This window comes from Anguilla anguilla, chromosome 14 (genome assembly GCF_013347855.1).
Source record: "Anguilla anguilla isolate fAngAng1 chromosome 14, fAngAng1.pri, whole genome shotgun sequence".
Classification (NCBI taxonomy): Eukaryota; Metazoa; Chordata; class Actinopteri; order Anguilliformes; family Anguillidae; genus Anguilla; species Anguilla anguilla.
In genome coordinates this window covers 16,820,604-16,844,449 of record NC_049214.1, presented here as the reverse complement: position 1 = coordinate 16,844,449, position 23,846 = coordinate 16,820,604, and the positions used below count along the sequence as shown (strand labels likewise).

Here is a 23,846-nt window from a genome sequence, read left to right as displayed (position 1 = left end):
CTGTGTAGGTGCTGATCAGTTGTCATTCCAAGGACAAGCTTCCCCATTTGCCGGAAAGCAATATGCCGTCCCATCCCCCAACCCTCCAGAGTCCACAAATGTGTAATTAAAATGAGCATTTCCACTGAAAACAAAGAGGTTCTCAGAGTCTGTCGACCAACAGCACCGATAGGCTCTCCGCTCGCCCCCTCTGTATCCAAAGCTTCTCTATCTCGACCGGTCGGTCTGTGCGATCCGTTGCCAAGGCATCCGTAATTGGCACTGCCCCACCCGCAGTCCAGCCACCCCCCCACCCCCACCCCCTTCCCCTTTCCCCACTGTCCTAACCCAAGGGCACGCTCTCCTGACTCCGTCCCCCACACTAGCAGTTGCTGCTGTTCCTGAACTCCCCGTTCTCGGTGATCTGCAGCTTGGTTGGGTTGGTGGGGGAGATGCCGTTGCGCGTCTGCATGCTGTAGCGCTCCTTCAGCTGCGTGAGCGCGCTCATCAGGCGGGCGTTCGCCGCATCCAGGGAAGCGATGCGTTTCTCCTGTGGAGGCGGGAGGGGGTGGGGGGTGGGGGGTGAGAAGACAGAAAGGCGGGCGGTCAGGATCAGCATCGACGGAGCTCATTGGAGCATTAAGAGGCTCTGATCCGTGGTAATGTGCTCTGCAGGGCCATGGGGGATTCTAGCTTCTGATTCATCTGCCCTTATTAAAATTATTGGGTCAATCATTTGGCTTGATTATTTGCTATTCACGTCTGCCCAAGGTACTTCGAAATCAAAGAATCTGATTTTTGATTCCGTTTTTAATTTTTATTTCATATCCTGTTTTTGTGGGTGGTTAGCCCAGGAGCTGGATCATTGATTTTTGTTTATTTGCAGAATAAATGAGTCTCATTACTTTGTGTGTTTTCTGCATAACAGCAGTTTGGCCTGTTTCCAGAATAGCAAGCCACTCCCACAGCATACACAGTCAAGTTACTCTGTGATTAGAATGCAATAACCACTCGCAAATACTAATTAATCCAATCCCACAGTTTGTAACAGATAACATCTTTCTGTGTTAAATCTAGCATTATATTGTTTTACAGCTAGTAAAGATTACAAAGGCTTGGTGTATTTATGCAGCAGCAAAATATTTAAATGCTCCAATAAATTTCAGGCTAGCTTATATTTATGGGTAACATGCAGAATGCCAGTGATAAAAGTAACCCTGAATAAGACATAAAAAATAACATGCTTTTCAGGCTATATTTACAAACATTCAATCCCGTTGGACTTTACATACAATTCACTCAAATATATACAAACAATATAGAAGTTTGTTGAAACATGGTAGTCTTTGTTTAGATATGGGCTGAATATGAATTAAAAAAATAAAACAGCAAGATAATGATTTAGTGTTAACTGGATAAAATCACAATGTAATCCTGCAAATCTACTAGGCCTTAAACCATCTGATTATTTAACAAGATAAACACCTAGTCACTTTAATTGAATGCACTTGTAGCTGGTAAGGTCATTAAAAGTTTGTACTAAAGAAACATGGCTCAGTACATCTTTTGGACAAGCTATACTGGCTGTAGATTTCTCCTTTTGGGGTGAAATCATTTTAATTGTTTCTTTTTTGTTGGAAGGGTCCCCCCCTTAATCTTACAGCACCTTAATCAAACATAGGAGAGAAAGGCTGAGGCTTGATTTACTGACTGGCTAGTCTTACCCAAATTCAGGGTAGCAAACAATACCTGCTGGTCTTACCATGGCCAACCTGTATGCACACTGCATTTCACCCCAAAAGGAATTTATGGCGTTCTGCCACCAGAGGGAGCTGTTCCATAGGGCTTTACTTTGCCCCTTATTCTAAGAAGTAATGCAAACTACTACCCTCTAAGAGCTTATATTTACACAGCATATCTCTATTGCTAATAGAGTAACCCATTTACATATGACCCATTTCATGTAGTGAATAAAAGTCATAATTCTGTCAATATTTACTATCTACTGTTCTGTTACTGGAGCTTGTAATTAACTGAAACACTCTGATTTTTTAAAATACTTTCTGACCACTATCAAACAAGGTACAACTAGACCTCAAAATCCTCTATCCCTTTCAAACCCCCTCAAAGTAAATATTTTAGTCCTATTTCCTTATGAAAATGGAAATACATAGAACACATCGTGGAAAGAACCATCCACTGGAGATATTAACAGCCCATGAAACATTCCACCAAGAGTGCTCTATTGGCCTAGCATTCAACAGTGTTTGATTGTCACTAAATAACAAAAAGAGATTAAAGACCTTTTCTGAAAGATATATTTTACCAAACAAATTATGAGCATCTTTATAGCTCAGAAATAATGATCAAAATGTCTAGGCTTGTGACTATTTTTAAGATGAGGAATTAGTTACCTGTTTTGATTACTACCAAAACCTCTATTGTGTGTAGTGGTGCATTTCGGGAATATTGCTCTAGTATAATCACAATAAAATATCTCATGTTTACAGTCGACCCTGCTGTCCTTTTCTGCATGTTTCTGAAGACCGACATTATGGCTTTGGCATGAAAATACCTTCCCTATCTTACTCTGCCTGGAACCAGAAGTACTTCTGGCTTTGACATACGCTTTAAGTATAAGACACTGTGGTTTGGTAAAATGTGGCAAAGCTGGAGATGCAGAATAAGACACTAGTAAAAATGCAGGTATGGTTTGGTGCTTTGGGACAGGGCCCTGCCATCCTGCTCGAGGGGTTAACAGTCTGAATTGATCCTTTTCCTTCCCACTGAAACAGAGGACCTTTGGGCAGATTGGCACTTATTTCAGTCAGTTACCTGGCTTAACACCCACGCTCTGATTGGGCTCTCAGCCCTTGGTTCCATTTTTCCACCCACACAAAGTCTGCAAAGTTCAGCTCTGCAGCTCAGCAGTAGGTTTGTTCACCTCCACTGGTATTTATATCTCTGCAATTATATTGTAGGTACAGTGCAGACTAAGTATTTGGGCAGGGACACAATTATTGTTGTTTTGGACCTGTACTCCAGCACAATGGATTTCAAATTAAACAATGAATATGAGGTTAAAAAGCAGAATGTCAGCTTTAATTTGTAGATATTTACATCCATATACGGTGAACCCTGTAGGAATTGCAGCCCATTTTATACACAGCTCCCCCATTATAGAGGGACCAAAAAGTTATTTGACAAATTAAAATAATCTTAAATAAGGTAGCCATATTTAGTACTTCAGGTTGCAAATGCATTCCTATGGATTACAATGACTTCCTGAAGTCTGCCAATCACAGACATCACCAGGCACTGAGTATCTTCCTCGGTGACACTGTGTCAGGCTTGTACTGCAGTGAAACATATGTTCAGCTGGATTCAGGTCAGGTGATTGACTTGGCCAGTCGAGAACATTCCACTTTTTGGCCCTGAAAAACTCCTTGGTTCCATTAACAGTGTGTTTGGAGTCATTGTTCTGCTGCAAGGTGACGTGCCATCCAATGAGTTTTGAGGCATATGGTTGGATCTCATCAGATACAATGTTCTGGCAGATTTCAGAATTCATCCTACCTGCTGCTGTCAGCAGTCACATCATCAGTGAAGACACGTGAGGCAGTACCTATGGCAGCCATACATGCCAAAACCACAACACCCCCACCACCATGTCTGACAGAAGAGTTGATTTCAGCATAGTAGAATACATGGTTCCTGAGATTAAGACCAGAGACTCATGTCCCCTACTGGGGATAAAATATAATTGCTAGGTCTAAGGAGGACACCTTCTGATACACACAGTATCAGTATATGCTCTTTGTTTGCATCACACTACTCCTTGTGCCAGCTCTTTTGCAGGCTTAGTGCAGGTGCATCGTCTTTAACTTCCTGGTTAACATTTCAGTCAGTCATTTAGTAGGAGATGATCTTGCATCACTGTAACTTTCATCATCTGCACATATTTTTCTTTGACATTTTTGCGTTGGGTTCATCACACTCTATTGGTTGCTGGGAATTTATTTATTTTAATCTTGTCCCATTCAACTTAAATTTTTTTCAGTGCATAATCATTATTTGTCAAACAAATAAATCCCATATTGATCCTAAATTGCTAATACAAACATTTGAACATGTCTAAACATCAGCTCTTTGCACATTTGAATAGCAATAAGCATAACTGGGTGCTCATTTAAAATCTTGCTAAGTGATAAAAATGTGTTCCTTTCTTTTTTATATCATGATAAATATATATATAAATATAAATATGCAAACTTTTTATTCAAAACATGTTCAAAATGCCAAAATAGAGCTGGAAGTGAATAATGTAATGTAGTAATAATGCTATGCTGACTGGAATGCTAAAATTGCTAAAGACTCAAAGGGAGCGGCATGTCAGTGTCACATTCTAGTATGACAAACGACAGCACAGCCCAGCATGTTCCCCTCTTTAATATGCAATGTTACGTTTCTTGCATTCAACTTCAAATTGAACCATTTCTTTTCATTTTTGAAATGTCCAGCCACTCCGACGAAGCTGAAATTATGTAATTTTCTGCCAAACAGTAGCTTTAATCTTACTTGTCATGCTGCTGCCATGGCATTCGATCAATATATGTTTCAGCTTACACCGTAGACTATTATGTCCATCCATAGACATTAATTTTCTTTTTCCTGCTTAAAGGCACGGTCACCATGTGAGGCTAATTTATGAAGGCGGAGATCTAAGACTACAACTCATGTACACAATTAAACAAATTATTGAAAAATTGGTACATGTGAGTGTCCTACAGACCTATGAATCATACTTCTACGTCTACAGGATTCTAGATTTTGCCCTGACACCAGCACTGAGCATAATTGCAAATGTCTGATAAAAGGGGCCCCCAGGTCTGTAACAACAGTTGCATTACAAAGTTACACTTTTGATAACTAACTTTTGTATATAAAATATTTGAATTGGGAGGGGAGGAAGAGCAAATAAAAGCAGTGGTATTTGACGCAAGCTCTCCTTGTGTAAGTTTGACAAACACTCTCCACAGGAGAATTCGCAGTGGAAGGGCCTGACTGCTGATTGATGGGAATACTGCTGCCTGAATGCAAACAGTGCCTGCATAGGTGCCTGGAACTGACCTGGGCCTCTATGATCTTCTGCTTGGAGTCCACCACGGCCTGCATGTCTGAGTGGTCCTTCTTCAGCTCCTCCTCGACGGACATTAACCTGGAATGCCAACATAGAAAATGTGTCAATACGGACTTCTGCTGTCAGTCGTAGCCATGGGAACAGTCATTGTGTAAGAGAACACAAAAAAATAAGCTTTATTTTCTCTTGTACAGCAAGATTGTGTACTTTCTTCACAGCAAATATGAGCATGGTGCCACACTTCCTGCGTGTTCAGGTGAATAGCCTCTCTGCTGATTGCGGGGGGTGGGGTCAGAGTTCAGCTGTTTCCATCAGAGGAGACAGGCAGACTGAGGCCAGCATGTGAACTCTGGCTTTTGTTCTCTCCCTTAGGGCCTGTGTACCCCAACATGGCCGGCTCAGCCATGGCGCCGTGCTCAAGCAACTGACTTTAATCACACCATTCATCTGAGGTCAGAGAGGAACAAGTAGCACCAGGAGAAAAGACATTCATGTACCGTCAGCAAAACAAGTGTGTTTGTTATGCATGGCCAGTTGTGTGCTATAGACAGCATTACAGGGCGTGTCTATGAAATCTATAAACTGGTGCTCCGATAACTTAATCTGCACCATGTACGCTGATAGCAATCGGAGGAAGTGAACAGGGAAGTGCTTGTCGCCTGACATCACACCACAGCAGATTGTGTCAGCTTCAGTTTCATCACATATCAGGGATCACACTGGCATTGTGTACACCACCCCGGTCTGGAGGGAAATATGCTCTATTTATATCAAACTGGAGAGACACGAGAATTAACAGTAATTAATTCCAACTCAGAAAAGGCCAAAAATACAGTTTCATTTGTCCCACAAAATAGCTGAATAATTATAATTTGAAGTTAAGCTTTACATTTCAACCACCAAACCTTTCAATCCCTACAGTAAACCAAGAAAGGGGAAAGTACTGTATAGGCAAAAAAGTCACAAAATGATTTGTGGAGTGGCTAATGGGGTTGTGAGCTCATTACAAGATATTCTAGAACCTCCCCTGAGCCCCTCTGCTAAAGTGCCAATGTTCCTCTCCACACCCAGAGCAGAGGTGCTCACCTGCTAATGATGCCCTTCATCTGCAGCTCCTTATCATCCTGCTGCCGGCGCAGTCGCTCCTCAGACTCCTCCAGCCGGGCCTGGTACTCCATCAGCATCTTCTGGGCCTGGTCGTCCTGACCCTTCAACCTGGACTCGTACTCCTCCAGCTTCTGGGTGGAGATCCGCAGTTTCTCCTGCAGGATGGCTATCTCCTGCTGGTACTGGAGAGATACAAGCAGTGGAGAAAGCACGCTAATTATCATCATCATCGTGATCATGGTACCGGAGACAAGACAATGCTGGGTCAGGCACAGGGTAAATACGCCTCGATTGTCATCATCTTCCCGCAGTGGAAGGCAATTCTGCTCTTCTTTTGTCCCTTGATATTTTCTTGCTCTCATGAACAAATCATTAGAATAATGATCCCAAAAGACAATCCATTGCTCAGAGAAGTGAATCTGTTTTCCTGTGCAATCCACCCTCATCACCAGAGCTCCTGATCATGACCCCTAGCCCATGTCTTCAGCCCCCTGCTAGCAGTGAGGTTGTGTGAAAGGGCTATATTAGGGTGGGGGGTGAGAAAAGGCTCTTCCAGTCCTAAAACTCTGGGACATTTTAAAGCACATTGCTGCAGGCTCAGGGAAACCAGAAAAAGAAGAAAATCCCTCACAGATCTATAGAAATATACATCCAACAACCGCAAGGTCAACCTGTCAAAAAGCAGAACTCGGAAAATACCCTCCAGAGAAGATCAGAAACACGCTTTGTGAATCCTGTGAATTTATTTCAAATTCTTATCACACCAGCATCCTGGTGTGCACAATTTCTTTTTCCAATTCTAATACTCCTATTGGAAAACAAAAAACAGAAGAAAAATGAGCACATAGAATAGATTCATTCCAGCTAGACAGATTGGGCTACAAGGTAACTCTTTGGTTGATCAGATGCATGTTCATATGCATTCATTAACAGTATGACCTCTAGGCTGAAGTAAACCTGTATGAAAGGAATTTATTTGGAAAAGGAATATTATGATTTATTTAGTCACTGAAGGGTCGACTACAAATTCTCTTGGTAACAGACAGTGGTGGGCCTTTGTCATTGCCCGGTGCCTGAAAGCCCTACCAGAATCAAGGGACTCTGTTTAAAACATGCAACTTCCTTGATAAAACAGGCCCTCATTTCCTCACACACAGACAGCAGAGTGACCTGAGAAAAGCTAGATATCCTGTATATCATGAGACTAAATTAATTTTCCTTTAAAAGATGTGAGAAAACGTTGGCCCAGTAGACTGTTATAAAGATTTACAAGGCAGAGAACAGCCATCTTTATTGCGTCAATAAAAGAAACGTTCCTGGCACTGCAGATGATATCTGAGAGGGACGTTGACTCTAAATGATAGTTCTATGGAAACTGTGCACAATGCATAAAGGAAGCCCAAATAAGCCATGGGTCACTATTATTGTATTGACAATGACTGGTTCAGTTGAATGGGAGATTCACTTGAACCAAGTATTTATCTATTTATTTATTTAAGACCTGTGATTGATGTGATCATTTAATAGCTCCACTTGTTTACTTGGTTTATGACATCATGCCTGCCTGTTCCTAGCTCAGAGTTCCTGTGACTGCTCTGGATGCCATGGAGGCACGACGTGTGCGTTGGTGGTGGTAAGGTGGTGCTGTATAATTCATAAAGAGCAGTCGGGGCGAGTGCTGCAGGGGAGCCTGCACAGCCAGGCCTTCAGTGAGGGTGATTAGTAGGAGCTCTGCCCTTCTCCGCACATCCACACTGCTGGTCCACATGTCCCGCGTCTGACAGCCACAATTACAACACTGGGATAATTCAGTGTCAAATTCACACACTTTCATCTTTCATTTATAAAGGCTCTCCTCCGTTCAATTGCTCCCTCGTCTCGACTCCTTTCAGCCTCCATATGCTTCCTGCAACACCTGCCATGTAGAAGACCCTCTATGCGATCTCGAGGAATGACACCAGATTTAGCATTCTTTCATGTTTTTGACTTCAAATAAAGCAGTGGCCCTATGAATTGTGGCTGCTTCCAACCTGTCTGTTGGCTTGCTGGTTCCTTGCTTGTTGCTGGAACAGTCTGACTTGAAATGGCCTTGAATGCCCACAGAATGACTTTGGTTCCTGCCAGTTTCCTATGGCTTCTCAGCCTTGTTTAAAACTGGATGGAAACCAGGCCCAGAGTGCACTCCATGGCTTTGCCCCAAAATGGCACTTACCTCACATTTTCATTGTGTAAAGTGTGAATATCAACAAAAATACGACCAAGCATAGCAGGCAGAGGTAGAACATTGTTTAAACATTCCCCAACATTGACTGATGTCACAATGCCGTTGGCGCGACAGCAGACTTCCAGAGAGCATGCTGTTCAAATGGGACTGTCTCTATTTTGAGTGCTGAGTTTCAGAATATTTTGTCAATATCATACACGATTAAAATAGAAAGAGTGTTGACCTGTTTTTCCTCTACAGTGACTAATAATCAAACACGTCTTGTTTATGTGCTCATTCTCCAAAATAACTACAGACAATTTATGTGATTAATACCGTGGCTATTATTAAACAGTTAAAAACTGAGGGGATTGAACAAAGGCCTGGGCCACAAGGAGGTGTTGACCCAGTTTATATACTGTTATATAAATTATGACATTAGATCACATAAAGTTACATCACCTTTTTCTTGTACAGAGAAAATGAAAAAAATACATCATATTTATGAAAAAAAGAGAAAAATACCAAGTAATTAAAAACAAACCAGAAATATGGATGAAATTAAGCAGTTAGAAAAGCCACTTTGGAGTCTCCGTGGAGATACCCATAACACTTTGGTTGCAGACGTCCAGCATGTATGGATGTACATGGAGGGGTGTTTTTGAATGAGCTGGTCTGGATAAGCACTTACTCCCTAGCATCACACTCCACCATTACAAGTGACTGCATAACCTCCCATGCTACTGTACACCTCATGCCTCCAGGGACGTCGTACCGCGTGTGTGAACTGCACACGCAAGGGATGGCATGAAAGATGCATGCTGCTCCCACTGTCTGTGTGACTGGAATCTCACATCAGTAATCCGCATGAGGGGGGTGGGGGAGGGAGCCTCTGGCACATTCGATTTTAGGCTGGATGAGGTGGATCTGGAATGTGAATGCTGCCGTCTTATGAAGTGAATAAGCTTATGGGCTGCTGGCCAAGGGGCTCTTGTAGGTTTTACCCAGGTACAGATGAAGAACAGGCATTGGTTTAGCCAGGTAAAGGTACAGGTACAGGGTTACCCAGGTACAGGTTGACGTACAGGATTACCTGACAATGAACACACCACTCACTGAGAGTGGTGTATGGTGATTTGCTCACAGTGCGTTACTTTAAATGCACAAAAGGGAGCACAGAGCACCTTCTTTTATACCTAATCACATTTTAGAGGCTACATGTATCTTACTATAACTTAATAGAGCCTTTCCTACATATACCTTAGCATGCCTTTACTGCTGCTACTATGACGGTTTCCACTTTTACAAACACTAGTGCAGTAGAGTAAGAATAATAGTAAAATTAATTGATAAGTCAACATTCATATTCTTACAGTATAAATAATTCAATCACCATAATTGTCTGCCATGTTGATATCAATTAATATCCTCTGTAACTGACAAAACTTTAAAAACAGTTAGAGAGACCATGCAAACTCTATTTACTTTTTTCACTAAAGGGGTGTGGGTTTGGTTTGTTATTTTTTGAGAGGTGGGGAGAGGGATAGTTCAGGGTGGGTTAGTATTTAGGGAGGAGTTAGGACGGGGAGGAGGAGGGGAGTAGGGGTAAGGGGGAGGTGAATTTACCTTCTCGATCTGAGTGAGCTCCTCTGTGTTTCTGAGGTCGTCCCTGTGTTTGGAATCTGGGTCAATTCCCTCGTGATCTAAATACTGCACATTCATATTCAATAGCCAGGCGGCGGTGCGGTCCAGAGCATGGGGGTTCACTGGGGAGGGGGCCTAGTGGAACCAACACAATAAACACATGAGCTTGCTGGTGGAAAAAAAAGGACAGCAAGAAAGCAAGGAAATGAAGGAAATAAAAACCGCATTAAAAATGAAAAGAAAGCAGCTGCAATGGGAATGCAGTCTGAAGCAGGGCGTGCAGGTGCTGGAAGCGTGGAGGGGTGGGGTGGCGTGGGACAGTTTAGCTCAACCTGTCCATCTGTCGTCACGTGGATCACAAACAAGAGCCTGGACGCTAAAAATTCTCACTGGTTAATAAACGTAGGTTTTTCCCCACAAAGAGGCCACATGTATTCGAGGAGGAAGTCCCTGAGTTGGTGCAATTGACAAGGATAACTAAGTTAATTAGGATCTAGATATGTAAGTGGAGATATGTAAATGATCAATGTTGATATTTAAATGAAGCCAACGTTCAATTTTGATCATCTGGTGGTTAAATAATCCATACAGCTGTAAGTGATACTCTGGCACATGTGTGAAGATGAAGCCTGTGAGGGAGAAAGATGCAGACGTAGATTTAAAAGAGGAACTGAAGCCAGAGATTTGGAATGGAAGCAATTCTCAACAATTAAAAACTTATGAGTTTAAGTGTTAATGACAGGGTTTAATTACAGAGTCCCTTTGTATAGTGAACTGGGAATATTTTGATATAGGCTGAGTCTTCAACAAAACCCTGGTGAGCGCTAAATCCAAGTTTTGCTTTTCACAGTGGTTCATATAATGTTCATACTGTTTTTGCTGAGAGCCCATGAAGTATTAACAACTGCAATAAACTGACAAGGAAAACAATTATTGTCCAGTGATCAAAGAAACCATTTAGATTTTTCTTACATATACTACATGGCCAAAGGTATGTGGACACCTGACATCCAACATCTCATCCAAAATCATTAGTATTAATATGGAGTTGATCTACACTTTGCTGCTATAACAACCTCCACTCTTCTCGGAAGGCTTTATACTAGATGTTGGAGCATTGCTGCAGGGATTTGCTTCCATTCAGCCAGAAGAGCATCAGTGAGGTTGGGCACTGATTGGGCGATTAGTCCTGGCTTGCAGTTGCCTTTCAAATTGATCCCAATGGTGTTGGATGGCGTTGAGGTCAGGGCTCTGTGCAGGCCAGTCAAATTCTTTGTTCTTGAAAAAACCATTTCTATGTGGACCTCGCTGTGATGCCCAGGGGAATTGTCATGCTGAAACAGGAAAGGGCCTTCCCCAAACTGTTGGGGAAGCACAGAATTGTCTAGAATGTGATTGTATGCTGTAGCATTAAGATTTGCCTTCACTGGAACTAAGGGGCCTAGCCCAAAACATGAAAAACAGCCCCAGACCAAGCGGTGTCCAGATACTTTTGGTCATATAGCATAGGTCCAGACCTCTTTAAAATCTAATACTGAAACATTGGCTTTCTCGCTAAAATTCAGCATTTAGATTTTCATTCAGTACAAACACCAGGATTTTGAAATTATAATTATTATCTTTTTGACCACAACACTGTAGACCACCCACTAGTGGTTAGGAAGTGCATGAATACTGTTTGACCACCATGCCTAACCATGACAATCAAGCCTGCATGACTACACATGGGCCTGGGATTCCATCAATCAATTAGTTCCTGAGGGAAAGCAATGCATTGTGGGGGCTGGGATGCCTTTGCTGCAACCTTCAACCTCTGAAACTGCACTAGCTGAGGACAATGATCGACCGCTGTCTATAATTACAACCAATTAAAATGATCCGCTGACTAGCATATCACCATTACCAGTGTGGGGCTCAATAACATACATAATCAATAACACACGTGAGGCTTACTCTCTCTCACACACACCCATTCATTTCATAGAACTCTAACCCACCTCCTTCTACTCCCATTGCCATATGTGACCCTACACTCCATCAGGATGTGCCCCCCCCCCCCCCCCCCACTCATGGTGACAGGACTAGAAGAGGGCAAATGACCTCATCCATGCGGCCCCTTCTCTTCCTCCCCCTTCTGCGAACAAACCCTTCCTGAAATCTAACGCATCTCTGGTTGCAAAATTCCCAGTTGTCCTGAAGTCATTGGAGTGTAACAGGGATGCACTGTGGCTTAGAGCTTCATTGCTACTGTGTGAGAAGGATTAGCCCTGAGCTTTTAATTGTGATGAACACTTTCATCCCCGTTAAATACAATAGGCTAACAATCATGCTGATTATAGTTGTTATCAGAGTAATTACCCCAATACATTCCAAATTCAGCCTTGAGCTCCTGGGGACATTGTTATAGAAAAGACATTTCTGCTCTAAACATTCTCATTATGTACTATGGCAATGCACTACGGCCTGAAACGAGTCAGTGATTTTACAAAAACAGCAGTTTGTCCTCTTTTCAATTAAGAAGTCATAATATAAAATTAAATATTTTTAAACTTGATTTCAGTCCATCACAGAGCAAAGCATCAAGCCAATAATCTACAGTACCTAACTGGTCCATCAATCACTTGATTTACAGAGAAAGAGAGCAAGGGACAGGGGGAAAAGGAGAGAGGATAAGAATTAATATAAATTAAGACTTTAAATATGTGAAAAATATGTGAGAAAAAATTAATGAAAAAAATGAGCAGAGATATTAGCAATAATTACATATAGACTTGTATGTGTGTGTGTGTCTATGTGTGTGTGTGTGTGTATTCCAGTTAAATGCTAAATTATTGGGACAGTGACACAATTTGTGTTGTTTCGGCTCTGTAGTTATGGTATACTCCAACACACCGGATTTGAAATTGAAACTGAAATGTCAGTTTTAATTTGAGGGTATTTACATCCATATTGGAATGATCATTGTAGAATTACTGCCCTTTTTAAACATAATCACCCCATTTGAGGGGAGCAAAAGTAATTGGAAAATTGGCTGCTCTTCTGTTTCTTTGCCAGCCGTGTCGTTGCCTCATTAGTTCATGCATTCATGACAAAAGGTCGAGAGTTGACTCTGTGTGTAGGATTTTCAACATGAGGACCAAACAAGTTTCAGCGCCAGTAAAGCAAACCATCATGAGGCTGAAAAATCTGAATAAATCAATTTGAGACATATACAAAATATTGGGGGTGTGCAAATCAACTGTTTGAAACATTGCACGCATGCACTGGTGAGCAAACAACCTGGTAGACCATGCAAGGACACTGTAGCGGATTACATTACATTACATTATAGGCATTTAGCAGACGCTCTTATCCAGAGCGACGTACAACAAGTGCAACGGATGACTGAAGAATACATCCAGTTGTGAAGAAAAACCCCTTTTCAACAGCCAAACAGATCAAGATCACTCTCCAGGAAGTAGGCGTAGATGTGTTGAACACTATCATACACAGAAGACTTCACCAGCATAACCTCAATGGGTTCACCGCAAGACACAAACTACTGGTAAGGCTCAAGAACAGAATGGCCAGGTTAAAGGGTTAGAGTTTGCTAAAAAAAAAAAAAAAGTAAATACGAGTACTGTGGAGTTCTGGAACTAAGTCTGTACCAAAGTGATGGAAGGAGGAACGTGTGGAGAAAGGAATTGATCATGCTCCAAAGCAACCCCCCCTTCATCTGTGAAACAGGGCGGAGGTAATGATCAGGCATGTGTGGCTGCCACTAGAACTGGGTCACATGTCTTCATTGACACGTGGTTAAAGTGCAGATTCTCAGCTTTTATTAAAGGGTATTTTTATTTTTTAAGGGTATTTACATTTTTATTTTTTAAGGGTATTTACATTTTGGTTTCACAATAAAGAAATGACAACACTGTTTATACATAGTCCCCCATTTCAGGGCACCACAACTTTTGGGACGAATGACTTCACAAGTGCTTCTGATTAGTCAGGTGTGTTCAATTGCTTCTTTAGTGCAGGTATAAGAGCTTTCAGTATCTAGTTTTGATCTAGGCTTTTGATTGCCTTTGCAGTCTACGACAAAGTACTAAATATGATTACTTTAATTTACATAACATTAATATGTCCTAAACATTATGGTTCCCTGAAATGGGGGGTGGGGGGGGATGTAAAAAGTTCTGTAATTTCTACATGGTTGAAAAGGTGTAGAAGTACCCTTAAATAAAAGCTAAGAATGTCCACTTGAACCATATGTGAATTGTTTAATTATAAATCAGAAATTTTGGAGTACAGGGCTAAATCAATTTTTAAAATGTGTTTGTCCCAAACATTATGGAGGTGTGTGTGTGTGTGTGTGTGTGTGTGTATATATATATATATATATATATAAAGAGAGAGAGAGAAAGAGAGAGAGATAACGTTTTCTAAGGTAAGCCCTGTGCAGTTAAACCTAAACTTAAGTTAGGGTCTGCTTGATCAGGCTTTAATGAAGATTCATTCACATGGCTTCTAAGGAGCAGCCTCAACAATAAGAATAGGCATTTAATCATGGCCCCGCACCACCTCCCCTGCACACTATTCACTCCGTCTGTCTACTTCACTCCCAGCCTCCTGAAGGCACAAGGCCACAAGGCCAGATCAGCCCAGTCATGCATGGGATTCCTTATCACCTCAGCAGGAGGGCTGAAGCCGGTTCGGCTCTTCTCAGAATGCTTTTCCAATTATAAAAAGCTGTTCTATGATGATGAAACCGAGGCACGGACTTTGTTTTGGCATTCTGACCCATTCACAAAGCCCTGAAATGCTTTGTTCTTGTTAGGTCCAAAAAAGGCTTAATTTGCAAATACATTTTATACGGAAAGTCTCTATTAAATATTGCATGCACGTTAAATGATAACTGCAACATAAACTACCAAAAATACATAAAATATCATTATTATTAAGGCAACTAATTCCTGACAAAACTTGATGTATGCATATTAAAAAGTGAGAGGAATTGCATCTAGTTTCTTTAATGTTCAGAAATTCACACAGTAATGTTAGCTTTCAGAAACACAAAATAATATAAGTTCTTCCAAGGAACTGAAGGTCACTGTATATAATAAATTGTAACTACGTATTTTCCATGGACAGCTAGTATGTCCTTTACATGAGAAGCAGAATGATGATGATATTCCTCAACTTTAACATTTATCAGGCTCATGCTCATGTGGAAGTAATAAGGTAATAAAGAAGTAACAAAGAATCTTAAACGCCCTCAATATACCAGTTGGGCAATGATGCATTGTATAGTATAGAGGCCAAAAAAGAAGGAAGAATGTTTTTGTGGAGCTGAAGCCCTGTTGTGGGTCCCCCTCACCTGTTTGTGCTGGGTACGTTGCTTTGTTTCGGGACTGTCCCCCTTGGAGGACGATGACTGCTGGCGTAGACGCGCCCCACTCCCTGGCCAATCAGGAGACGATGACATCATGCTGCCGCTGGAGGGACGGGGGTAGGGTGCAGTGTTGAGCAGGTTGGGAGGGGTGCGCCCCCTGGTGACAGTTGGGGGCGGGGGCTGGTCTATCCGGCGCTGGGGCCCAGCGCTGTTCTGCCGCGGGACAGTGGGCTGGTGCTGGGATTCGGTGAGGGATATCTGCCGGCGGGTGTACTCTCCGGAGCGGCGTGTGAAGTCCTCCCCGCTGCTGCCCCCACCTCCGCCGCCGTGGTTGAGGAAGCCGTGTTTGCCCGCCGCCCCGTCCTCGTTGTTGCTCTGGGAGCTCACAGAGCTGTGGCACTCGGACCCAGAGTCACCCACACCCCGCGGTGACACGGGCAGCCCTGCCGCCATCTGGTACACCGGGTTTTGGAAGGACAAAGGGGCCAGCAGCTGTGGCCGACCTGGAACGTTCTCTGAACTGGGTGTGGTGGGGGTCTGCCCCGCCCTCCTCAAGGTGGGCCCGGCAGTGGTGTTGCCCTGAGGCGTCCGGGCAGACCACACCCCCCCACCCACAGGGCCAATTGGTGATTGGCTGTCATTGAGCACGTCGCTGACTGAGGTGTTGGGGCCGCTCTCCAGGCTACGGTTGTCCTGGAGGTCCACCATGGAGAGGCTCTTGCTGCCGTTGGGCATCTGCATGTCCGGCTCGTTGGCCTCAGAGTAGCTGGAGCTGCGGGCTGGCGACTGCTGCACCCCAGAGTTCCGCGTCACAAAGAACAGGTCCTTGTTTTCGGGGGTTGGCGATGGCAGGCGAGTGAAGTCCACCAATCTGAAACATGGAGATAAACGGCAGAGTGAGGAAGGCTCGATCCAGCACGCTGCTTCTGCAGCTGAGACACGGTCGCAGGTGCTGCGATCGAATCGGGCTGCTTCCATCCTGCAGAGCTGCCCTTTTCTATCTACCACTAGACACTGAGGAAAAGCTGGAGAACGAGTGCGACTCAAACTGTTTCAGGGACAGAAGAGAAATGGGACACTAAATGAGAATGTCTGCCATGCTCAGAGCTGTGGAGGCAGAGTTTCTTTTCCAATGGAATTTTCTCATTTGCAGATCTATCGAGACCCACCTTTCCCTCACAAGAAAAAGGTAGACTGTGGCTTTATTGTCTAAAAACAATTACAGTGGCCAGGTGATTTATTTCCTCGTAATCTTGACAGCCACAAACTGTCTCGCTCCAGTCAGCTTTTCACTGTAAATAGTCTGCAATTAAGACAGACTCCAAGAGTATTCACAATGTCCTCTATAAATCTCTGTGGGACCACCTTAACTCAACGAGATAAAGAGATGACAGTGGCTTTCAAATAAAGCCATCGAGTGAGCGCTTAATTATCCTCATTGATCGCAAGTGACCATGGGACAATCACCGGGTGCGCATTTACTGTAAAAATATATGTATCTAGATGAACATTGTTAATCCACAGAGGGAACTGTGCATCGATTAAAATACAGCCTTACATTTTAATGACTTGGTAATGACTTCTTTCAGATAAAAAAAACAGCCAAGGCCCCAGTATCCATAAAGCTAGCAATCGGATATCATGACGTACATAGCATGTATATTTTGGCCTAGTTATACAGGCCATAACAATGATCAGTGATTTTTGGTCCTTACCCGGACAAGTCGTTTTCGATTACCATCTTCTGCAGGCCGGTGGAGATGCTGCAGCTGGCTCCAGGGGGGGACGCCACGCGCTCTGTGGGGATGGACATCTGGACGCTGGAGGGGTTGGTCAGTGCCGAGTTCACGTCCCGCAGGATGCGAGGCAGTGGGCCCAGCTTGGAGGCCGTGCTCTGGAGTGAGAAGGGGGCAAAGATTCAGGCTCACTGCGGACCTCACCCATGATTGTCTGGTATTCATTTCTGAAAGTTCTCAATTCAAAGGCCGCTACAAAAAATAGATCCTAATTAAGTGAAACCTTGAGGACCTCTACTTTGATTTTATATGCGGCATTTGAAGTGAAATCACCTGAGGGGACATTTTCTTCCACAAGGATATGATAATATTTCACCAATGCTTATTTGTACTTCAAACACTGGAATCGGTGAGCCTTGATTTTGGACCAGTACTGCTTTTCAACTGTAAATTGCATAACATATATGCGGCATACTTGGTTGTCTGTCTTTGCCTTTTTCTAATGCCTATGAATTAATCTGGCCGGATGTCAGATTCAAAATAGTTGCAGGTTTTTTCTGGGTTATCAATTTTCTGTGGTTTATGCCTTCAAAAAACAAAACAAACAAACATCAGAAACAGCTGTCGCAGCATGCCATTTCGGCAGGTTAGTGGTGGCGGTCCTGATTCAAAGTTTCAAGGAATTCTTTCCTGAAGTATACCTTTAATACCTCAAACAGCTAGTTTGCCAACAATAGTTTGTCTATGATTAAAAAACTAAACTTATGCCATTTAATAATGACATACTGTACACTACATGGCCAAACCTGCGTGGACAACTGACAACTGACATCTCATTCAAAATTATAGGCATTAATATGGAGTTGGTTCACCTTTTGCTGCTATAACAACCTCCACTCTTCTGGGAAGGCTTTATACTTCATGTTGGAGCATTGCTGCAGGGATTTGCTTCCATTCAGCCAGAGGAGCATTAGTGAGGCTGGGCACTGATTGGGCGATTAGGCCTGGCTTGCAGTAAGCTTTACAATTGATTCTAAAGGTGTCGGATGGGGTTGAGGTGCTGGCCAGTCAAGTTCTTCCACATTGATCTCTACAAGACCATACAGCATCTTCTATTGTTCTTTTCATCAAAAACATAAATAAGAAAGTTCAAGCACCAAACACCATCAGAAACAGTGCTGGTAATAACATAATTCAATGACAAACTCCTTAATGCCCATTAACTGGAACGTAATCAAAGCAGTACAATGGGCTGGACTCTGTCATTCTCCAATCATACTGTAAGCTGAGGAATGGAAGATGCATCCAAAAAAGAAAAACAAAGAACAAACACAAAACAGAACTTTTTACTAGTCCCATTAACAGTGAACTGTTAAGTGATGAGGTTCATGGGGAGTTTCCTGAAATGCTTTGAAGGACTTAACAGAGGGCCAGATGCTATTTGATTGTAGTTCCTCCAACACGTTCTTACACATTTTAAATATAGATGATTTTGAGAATAGTCATATTATTTATGTCTGCACTTTTGTCCTCTCATTCCTACCTCGGTTGGCATTTACACATATATCTGCCATTACTTTGGGAACCCTCCAGCACCTCCTCCAGACATGAAAGCAAAATCATCATAATTTGGGAGGCATGTTTTTGATATATATGGGGTTATTTTTTACTCGACCAGTTGATACTACGATTTCTAGCAGTGATAATATACTTTATATTTACTCTTATTCTATGATCTATGAATCCCAATTTTTCTGTGACTGAATTTCAAAGCAAGCCATAACCTGGATATATCCTTAATTGTTTCATTGCCCCTAACAACCAGGTTGCAGAACTTCAGGCCTGGAGGGTATATGACTTGTTGGAAAAAATAAATGATTGGACTACTTAAATGATTAAGAGCAGAAGTTGGCACAAAATCCTAAAATGGGTCAGTCTGCTGTGAGACCTCAGTTTGAAGGTCTTTTTCCAAATGAATCAAGTAACTAAAAAATAAGTGCCCCTTACATCTGGGAATGACAGGTGCTCATTGGTAAGGTAAGGCAGGTAGGCAAACACTAGGCAGAAATCCTTGAGGAAAAATTGCCTCTGAAAAGTAAGTAAACTAAAAAAAAGTAAATAAAGTCGCTGCACTTTTTAAAGTTATATTTTAAAGCTTATTTTACAGAGGCGGTTTTTCCTCAATGCTTTTGGTCTAGTTTCTCAAAATAAAATCACACTTTCTTTCAATAATTAAAATCACACTTTTTTTCGATTACTGCACCTTTAACGACTTTTTGTTCCAGATAAAATATTTTTTTTCTGTTTTTCTTTATGTTTTTTTCTTTCTTTTTTTTTTTTTTTTTTAGAGTTAGAGGCCTTGTGTCAGACTAAGAGTCTGACATAGTTATAATTGATGGCTCAGAGTGTGTGCCCATGGCTCTGGGTGCTGAAAATAATAATGAAATCTCAGTGTATGTGCCGGATTGATGGGGTTTAAAAAGTACAAAAGCAAAAGGAGCAAAAAACAGCCACAATAGCATTCCACTGGCAGTTTTTAGTGACTTGGGAGCATGGGTGTTGTCTCTGAAAGTTATTTACCTAAAAAAAAGTTTACCAAAAACCTCTTACAATTGGAATGTGTGCATTATAACATAAAATAACAACATAACATACCAACGTAATGACAGGAACAGGCCTTTCATCCCAACAATGCTCGCCATTTTCCTGACTAAATTGTACCTAGTGCTGTGATTACCTACAGACTAGATACTATCTAACACTGTTTCATTACATTGCAGGCATTTAGCAGACGCTCTTATCCAGAGCGACGTACAACAAAGTGTATAACCGTAACCAGGGACAAGTGTGTTGAAACCCTAGAGGGAAGTTTCAAGCCTGGTCTTGAAAATCCCCAGAGTTTCTGCCTCTACTACGTGACCTGGCAGGCTATTCCACACATTGACTACTCTCTGCCTGAAAAATGTTTTCCAAATGTCTGTATGGAATTTACCTTTTGCTAATTTCCGTTATGTCCCCTTCTACCATTATGACCTTTTACAAACCATTTCTGAAAGGATAATTGTTTATACTGATGTAAATCTTTATAGCCCCAAATGAGCCCATAGTCTGTAACTTACTATTTATCACCAGCACTAAAAAACATTTGTAATCCCCCAGATGATGCCCAGGCCCTGGTAATGCACCTGCTCCAGCTGGGAGACCACCTCTGACAGCAGGGAGTGCAGAGTAGACAGCTCTCGGCCTAGGTCAATGTAACCCTCGAACCCTGCTGTATTGGAGATGGTCTCTGGGTTGGAAATCTCCAACAGGAAGCGTTGCATGTTGGTCCACTCATGCTCCAGGAACTGGTTCATAAAGGACATGTATTCTTCCTTATTGCCAAACCTGTCCGGGAGAACCAGTCACAGTTAACACCCAGGAAGGAATACACACTCGGTTGTGAGCAAGAGCTGTGCAACAGGCACATACACACGTGGGCACACATACAGATATGCACAAACATAGTGTACAGACACACTGGCGCACACACACACACACACACACACGCTGGCAAACACACTTACTTTGCAAAGTTGGCCAGGTTCTGGGTGACCTTGGCGATGAGGGTGAGCGTGCGTGCGGTGCGGTCATCGGGGTATTCCTGCATCAGGTTGAACAGTGATGGGGACATGATTGCTGGACACAAGAAGCGCAGGAAAAGGGAGGCACTGATGAGCCGCTCGCTGATGTCTGGTCTCCCCCGGTTACTGCACTCCTGTCGCCATGATGCGAACACCTCCTTCAGCTCACGTGGGAAAACACTGTCGGGGGACACAGCCAACAGTCACATATTTAACCAGCCAAAACCAGCTTGTGCTCTCAATTCTCTCAATAGTTAAGTGCAATAGCTATTCACAGGAACAAAATGTGTTTGCGAACAAAGTCTTGTGTAATTTTAACAAGGATCGATAAGAGTTCCTGAGTAGTTTCGACATGGATGTTCACTATACATAGCAAGGAAATAGATTATAATCTGAACACTGACATGACCATCTTTGTATTACACTTGCAGTTATTTTAAAAAACATGGATGTTCCAGGAATAAAAGACCACGTTGTACTTTACACATAATCATTGCTTGAGGTACAGTAAAGTTTGACAAGCCAACTGAATACCATTTCCATTTTTGTGGTATGTCTATAACACCTCAAACTAGCCTGGAGATACCACGCTGGGATTCCCTGCAGTAGACCTTAAAACTGCTCTTAGTTCACTGATAAAAGGCACAGAATTCCTCCTTCTGGCTTTTATTCCTTGTGCGAATTCCTGACAGATATGGTCAGGCAGGTCCCGGTGGTCTAATTCCAATGCTGTCAAACAGGAACAGCAGGGCCCCTTTCTGAAAAAAGGTCAGCTTTACAGATAAAAACATGGAATTTTCTGTTGCTGATAAATTCAACTCTCTGCCCTTTACATTGGCTAGTCACAATCAACACTACATATACATACACTATATGTACTGTATGAGTAGGAGGCATTATATAAATTAGACAGAAAAGGTGATTATGATCAGTGCTATTGGTTACCATTAGTGAGTTGTATTCATTGTTAAATTGAATATGTGATAAAGAATACAGCTCATTGTTGCGTTAAGGAGTTTCCATCAGTGAAAATGTAAAGTATTGTTTTGGACAAAAACTTATTTTTTCTTGATTTGGCTCTGTACTCCACAATTTTAGATTTGCAATGCAACAATTCACATGTGGTTAAAGTGCACATTCTCAGCTTTTATTTAAGGTTATGTTTTTATGCATTTTGGTTTCACCATGGAGGAATTACAGCACTTCTAATACATAGTCACCCAATAACTACAGTGCATGTGATCAGTTTCATTACAAATCTAATACTATGGAGCACAGAGCCAAATCAAGAAAAATATGCCTTTGCCCCAAACATTATGGAGCTCACTGTATATTCTCTTATAGAAAGTCTCTAGTATTATTATAGCACCAGCTCAAATTTGTTTATCAGTTAGCAGGGTCAATTCTTATCAGGTGGCCTTTAAAAGTATGAAACAACATTTGATCATTAAATTTAGACCATATACAATGTCAATTAATGGTGTTTTGCCTAATATAACTATGCCACACTTGACATATGATCCCTCTAAATTTAGGTTATTGCATTGTTGGCTTTGTTATAACCAATAAAATGTTTTAAATTAACCATGGATAATGCTATATGTAATTAGCATGTTAATCCTGTTAATCTATGTTCATCCTTCTCCACACCTGAAAATGTAGGTGATTTTCTACAGCAAAATTTTCATTTTCAGAACACAAATGAAAGTAGGTTCGCTTAAACAGTTGTCTGTTGGCTGCTTTTTTATTTGAATATAGCAGCATGATGTATCTGGCAAGGTAATTCTACCTTCATTAGACATGTCACTCGCTTCTAGTGTGGACTTATTTATGGTGTGAATGAGTACATCAATCAGTGCCATGTGACAGTACTAGCACTATAATAAAGCTTGCATTTAACTTTTGTTTATTCCTTGTATTCCTACAAAAAAATCCACACGGGACTTCATTTTCTTTATCTCTTGATCAGACATTTTTATGTGTGCATCGTATCGATGCTTACATTTTTGTCACTCGTGCTTCTTAAAGCCACAGTGCACCACTGTTTTTCATATCAGTACTTTTTCCTATTGTCCTACATGTTTTTCATTATTTTTCAATTTGCCAATGAAAGTATCCCTAATAGGAATCGATTCTTACAAACAACATTAGTACTTTACTTGCCAGCAGGAAATGATTAGACCGGGCAGCATTAACACAATGACCAACATAAGCAGAGATGTTTTACTAGAGATAAGCACTATTACCAAAGGTGAGCAGTATTACAGTTACCAGTAGGAGTTGATGATCTTGCAGAAGGCCAGCTCACAGCACATCTTCAGGTTGCTCTGGTGCTCAGGCAGGTCTCCTGAGGAACACCTGGAAGGGTCTACCTCACAATTCTCATCTGACTCGTACAGGGCCTTGATGAATTCACCTGAAGGAAGGAGACACAGACGCGGAGCCAGAGATTGGTCCTCGGCACAAAACTGCATCAGGGCTGAATCACTGCTGAATCACGTATAGCACAGTTAATCCTGGACCTAAAAATACTGACTGTGCATTCACACAAGGCAACAGCAAACAAGACTCCCCACATTGCAGAGACTCACTGAGCTCAAGCTGTTTGCAAATGGCTTCAGAGAAATCGGTCTGCATGGTTCCGAAGATAACAAGGCTTCAGCATTACCAAACATACTATATACTCTCATTTAAAAGGCACCTAGGGCAAAACTAAGAGGTGAAAAACACAGGAAGTGTTGTACTATGCATTTGTAATTCAACCCAGCAAAGGGCCATTGACTGAGAGTGTGCTTGGTGCATCCAGATACACATTTTTATATGGTTAACTTTTAAAGATTTGACCTACTTCAAGCTAAAATCTTATCATTACAATTTGAATTAGCAGTTTAATAGTAATTGCCAGGTAATCTGCAGATAATACTTTCCAGAGAAGAGCCATTGATCCTTTACACACAACACAAATGTTGTCCTGGTTATGAAACTATCATAGTTTTATGAAAATGACCAACAGGGCTCCAGTGCTCTGACTGTGCAAACTGCT

General features: G+C 42.0%; 1 protein-coding gene across 11 annotated transcripts in view; it reads right to left on the bottom strand.

Annotated features, from left to right (window-relative positions):
• Nucleotides 1-308: 308 nt before the first annotated feature.
• Nucleotides 309-23,846, bottom strand: part of dab2ipb (DAB2 interacting protein b) — a 191,504-nt gene continuing 167,966 nt past the window's right edge. For 7 of the 11 annotated variants that reach the window (XM_035390340.1, XM_035390341.1, XM_035390346.1 and 4 more), the window contains 9 exons: nt 23,075-23,219; nt 20,747-20,983; nt 20,366-20,567; nt 17,160-17,338; nt 15,430-16,315; nt 10,056-10,208; nt 6,206-6,408; nt 5,110-5,197; nt 362-529 (listed from right to left, as the gene is read on the bottom strand). In XM_035390340.1, coding sequence (XP_035246231.1) covers nt 362-529; nt 5,110-5,197; nt 6,206-6,408; nt 10,056-10,208; nt 15,430-16,315; nt 17,160-17,338; nt 20,366-20,567; nt 20,747-20,983; nt 23,075-23,219 — 2,261 coding nt within the window. Of the gene's footprint in view, nt 530-5,109; nt 5,198-6,205; nt 6,409-10,055; nt 10,209-15,429; nt 16,316-17,159; nt 17,339-20,365; nt 20,568-20,746; nt 20,984-23,074; nt 23,220-23,846 lie in introns of all 11 variants that reach the window. The other 4 variants (XM_035390351.1, XM_035390350.1, XM_035390349.1 and 1 more) reach the window with 2 other exon arrangements.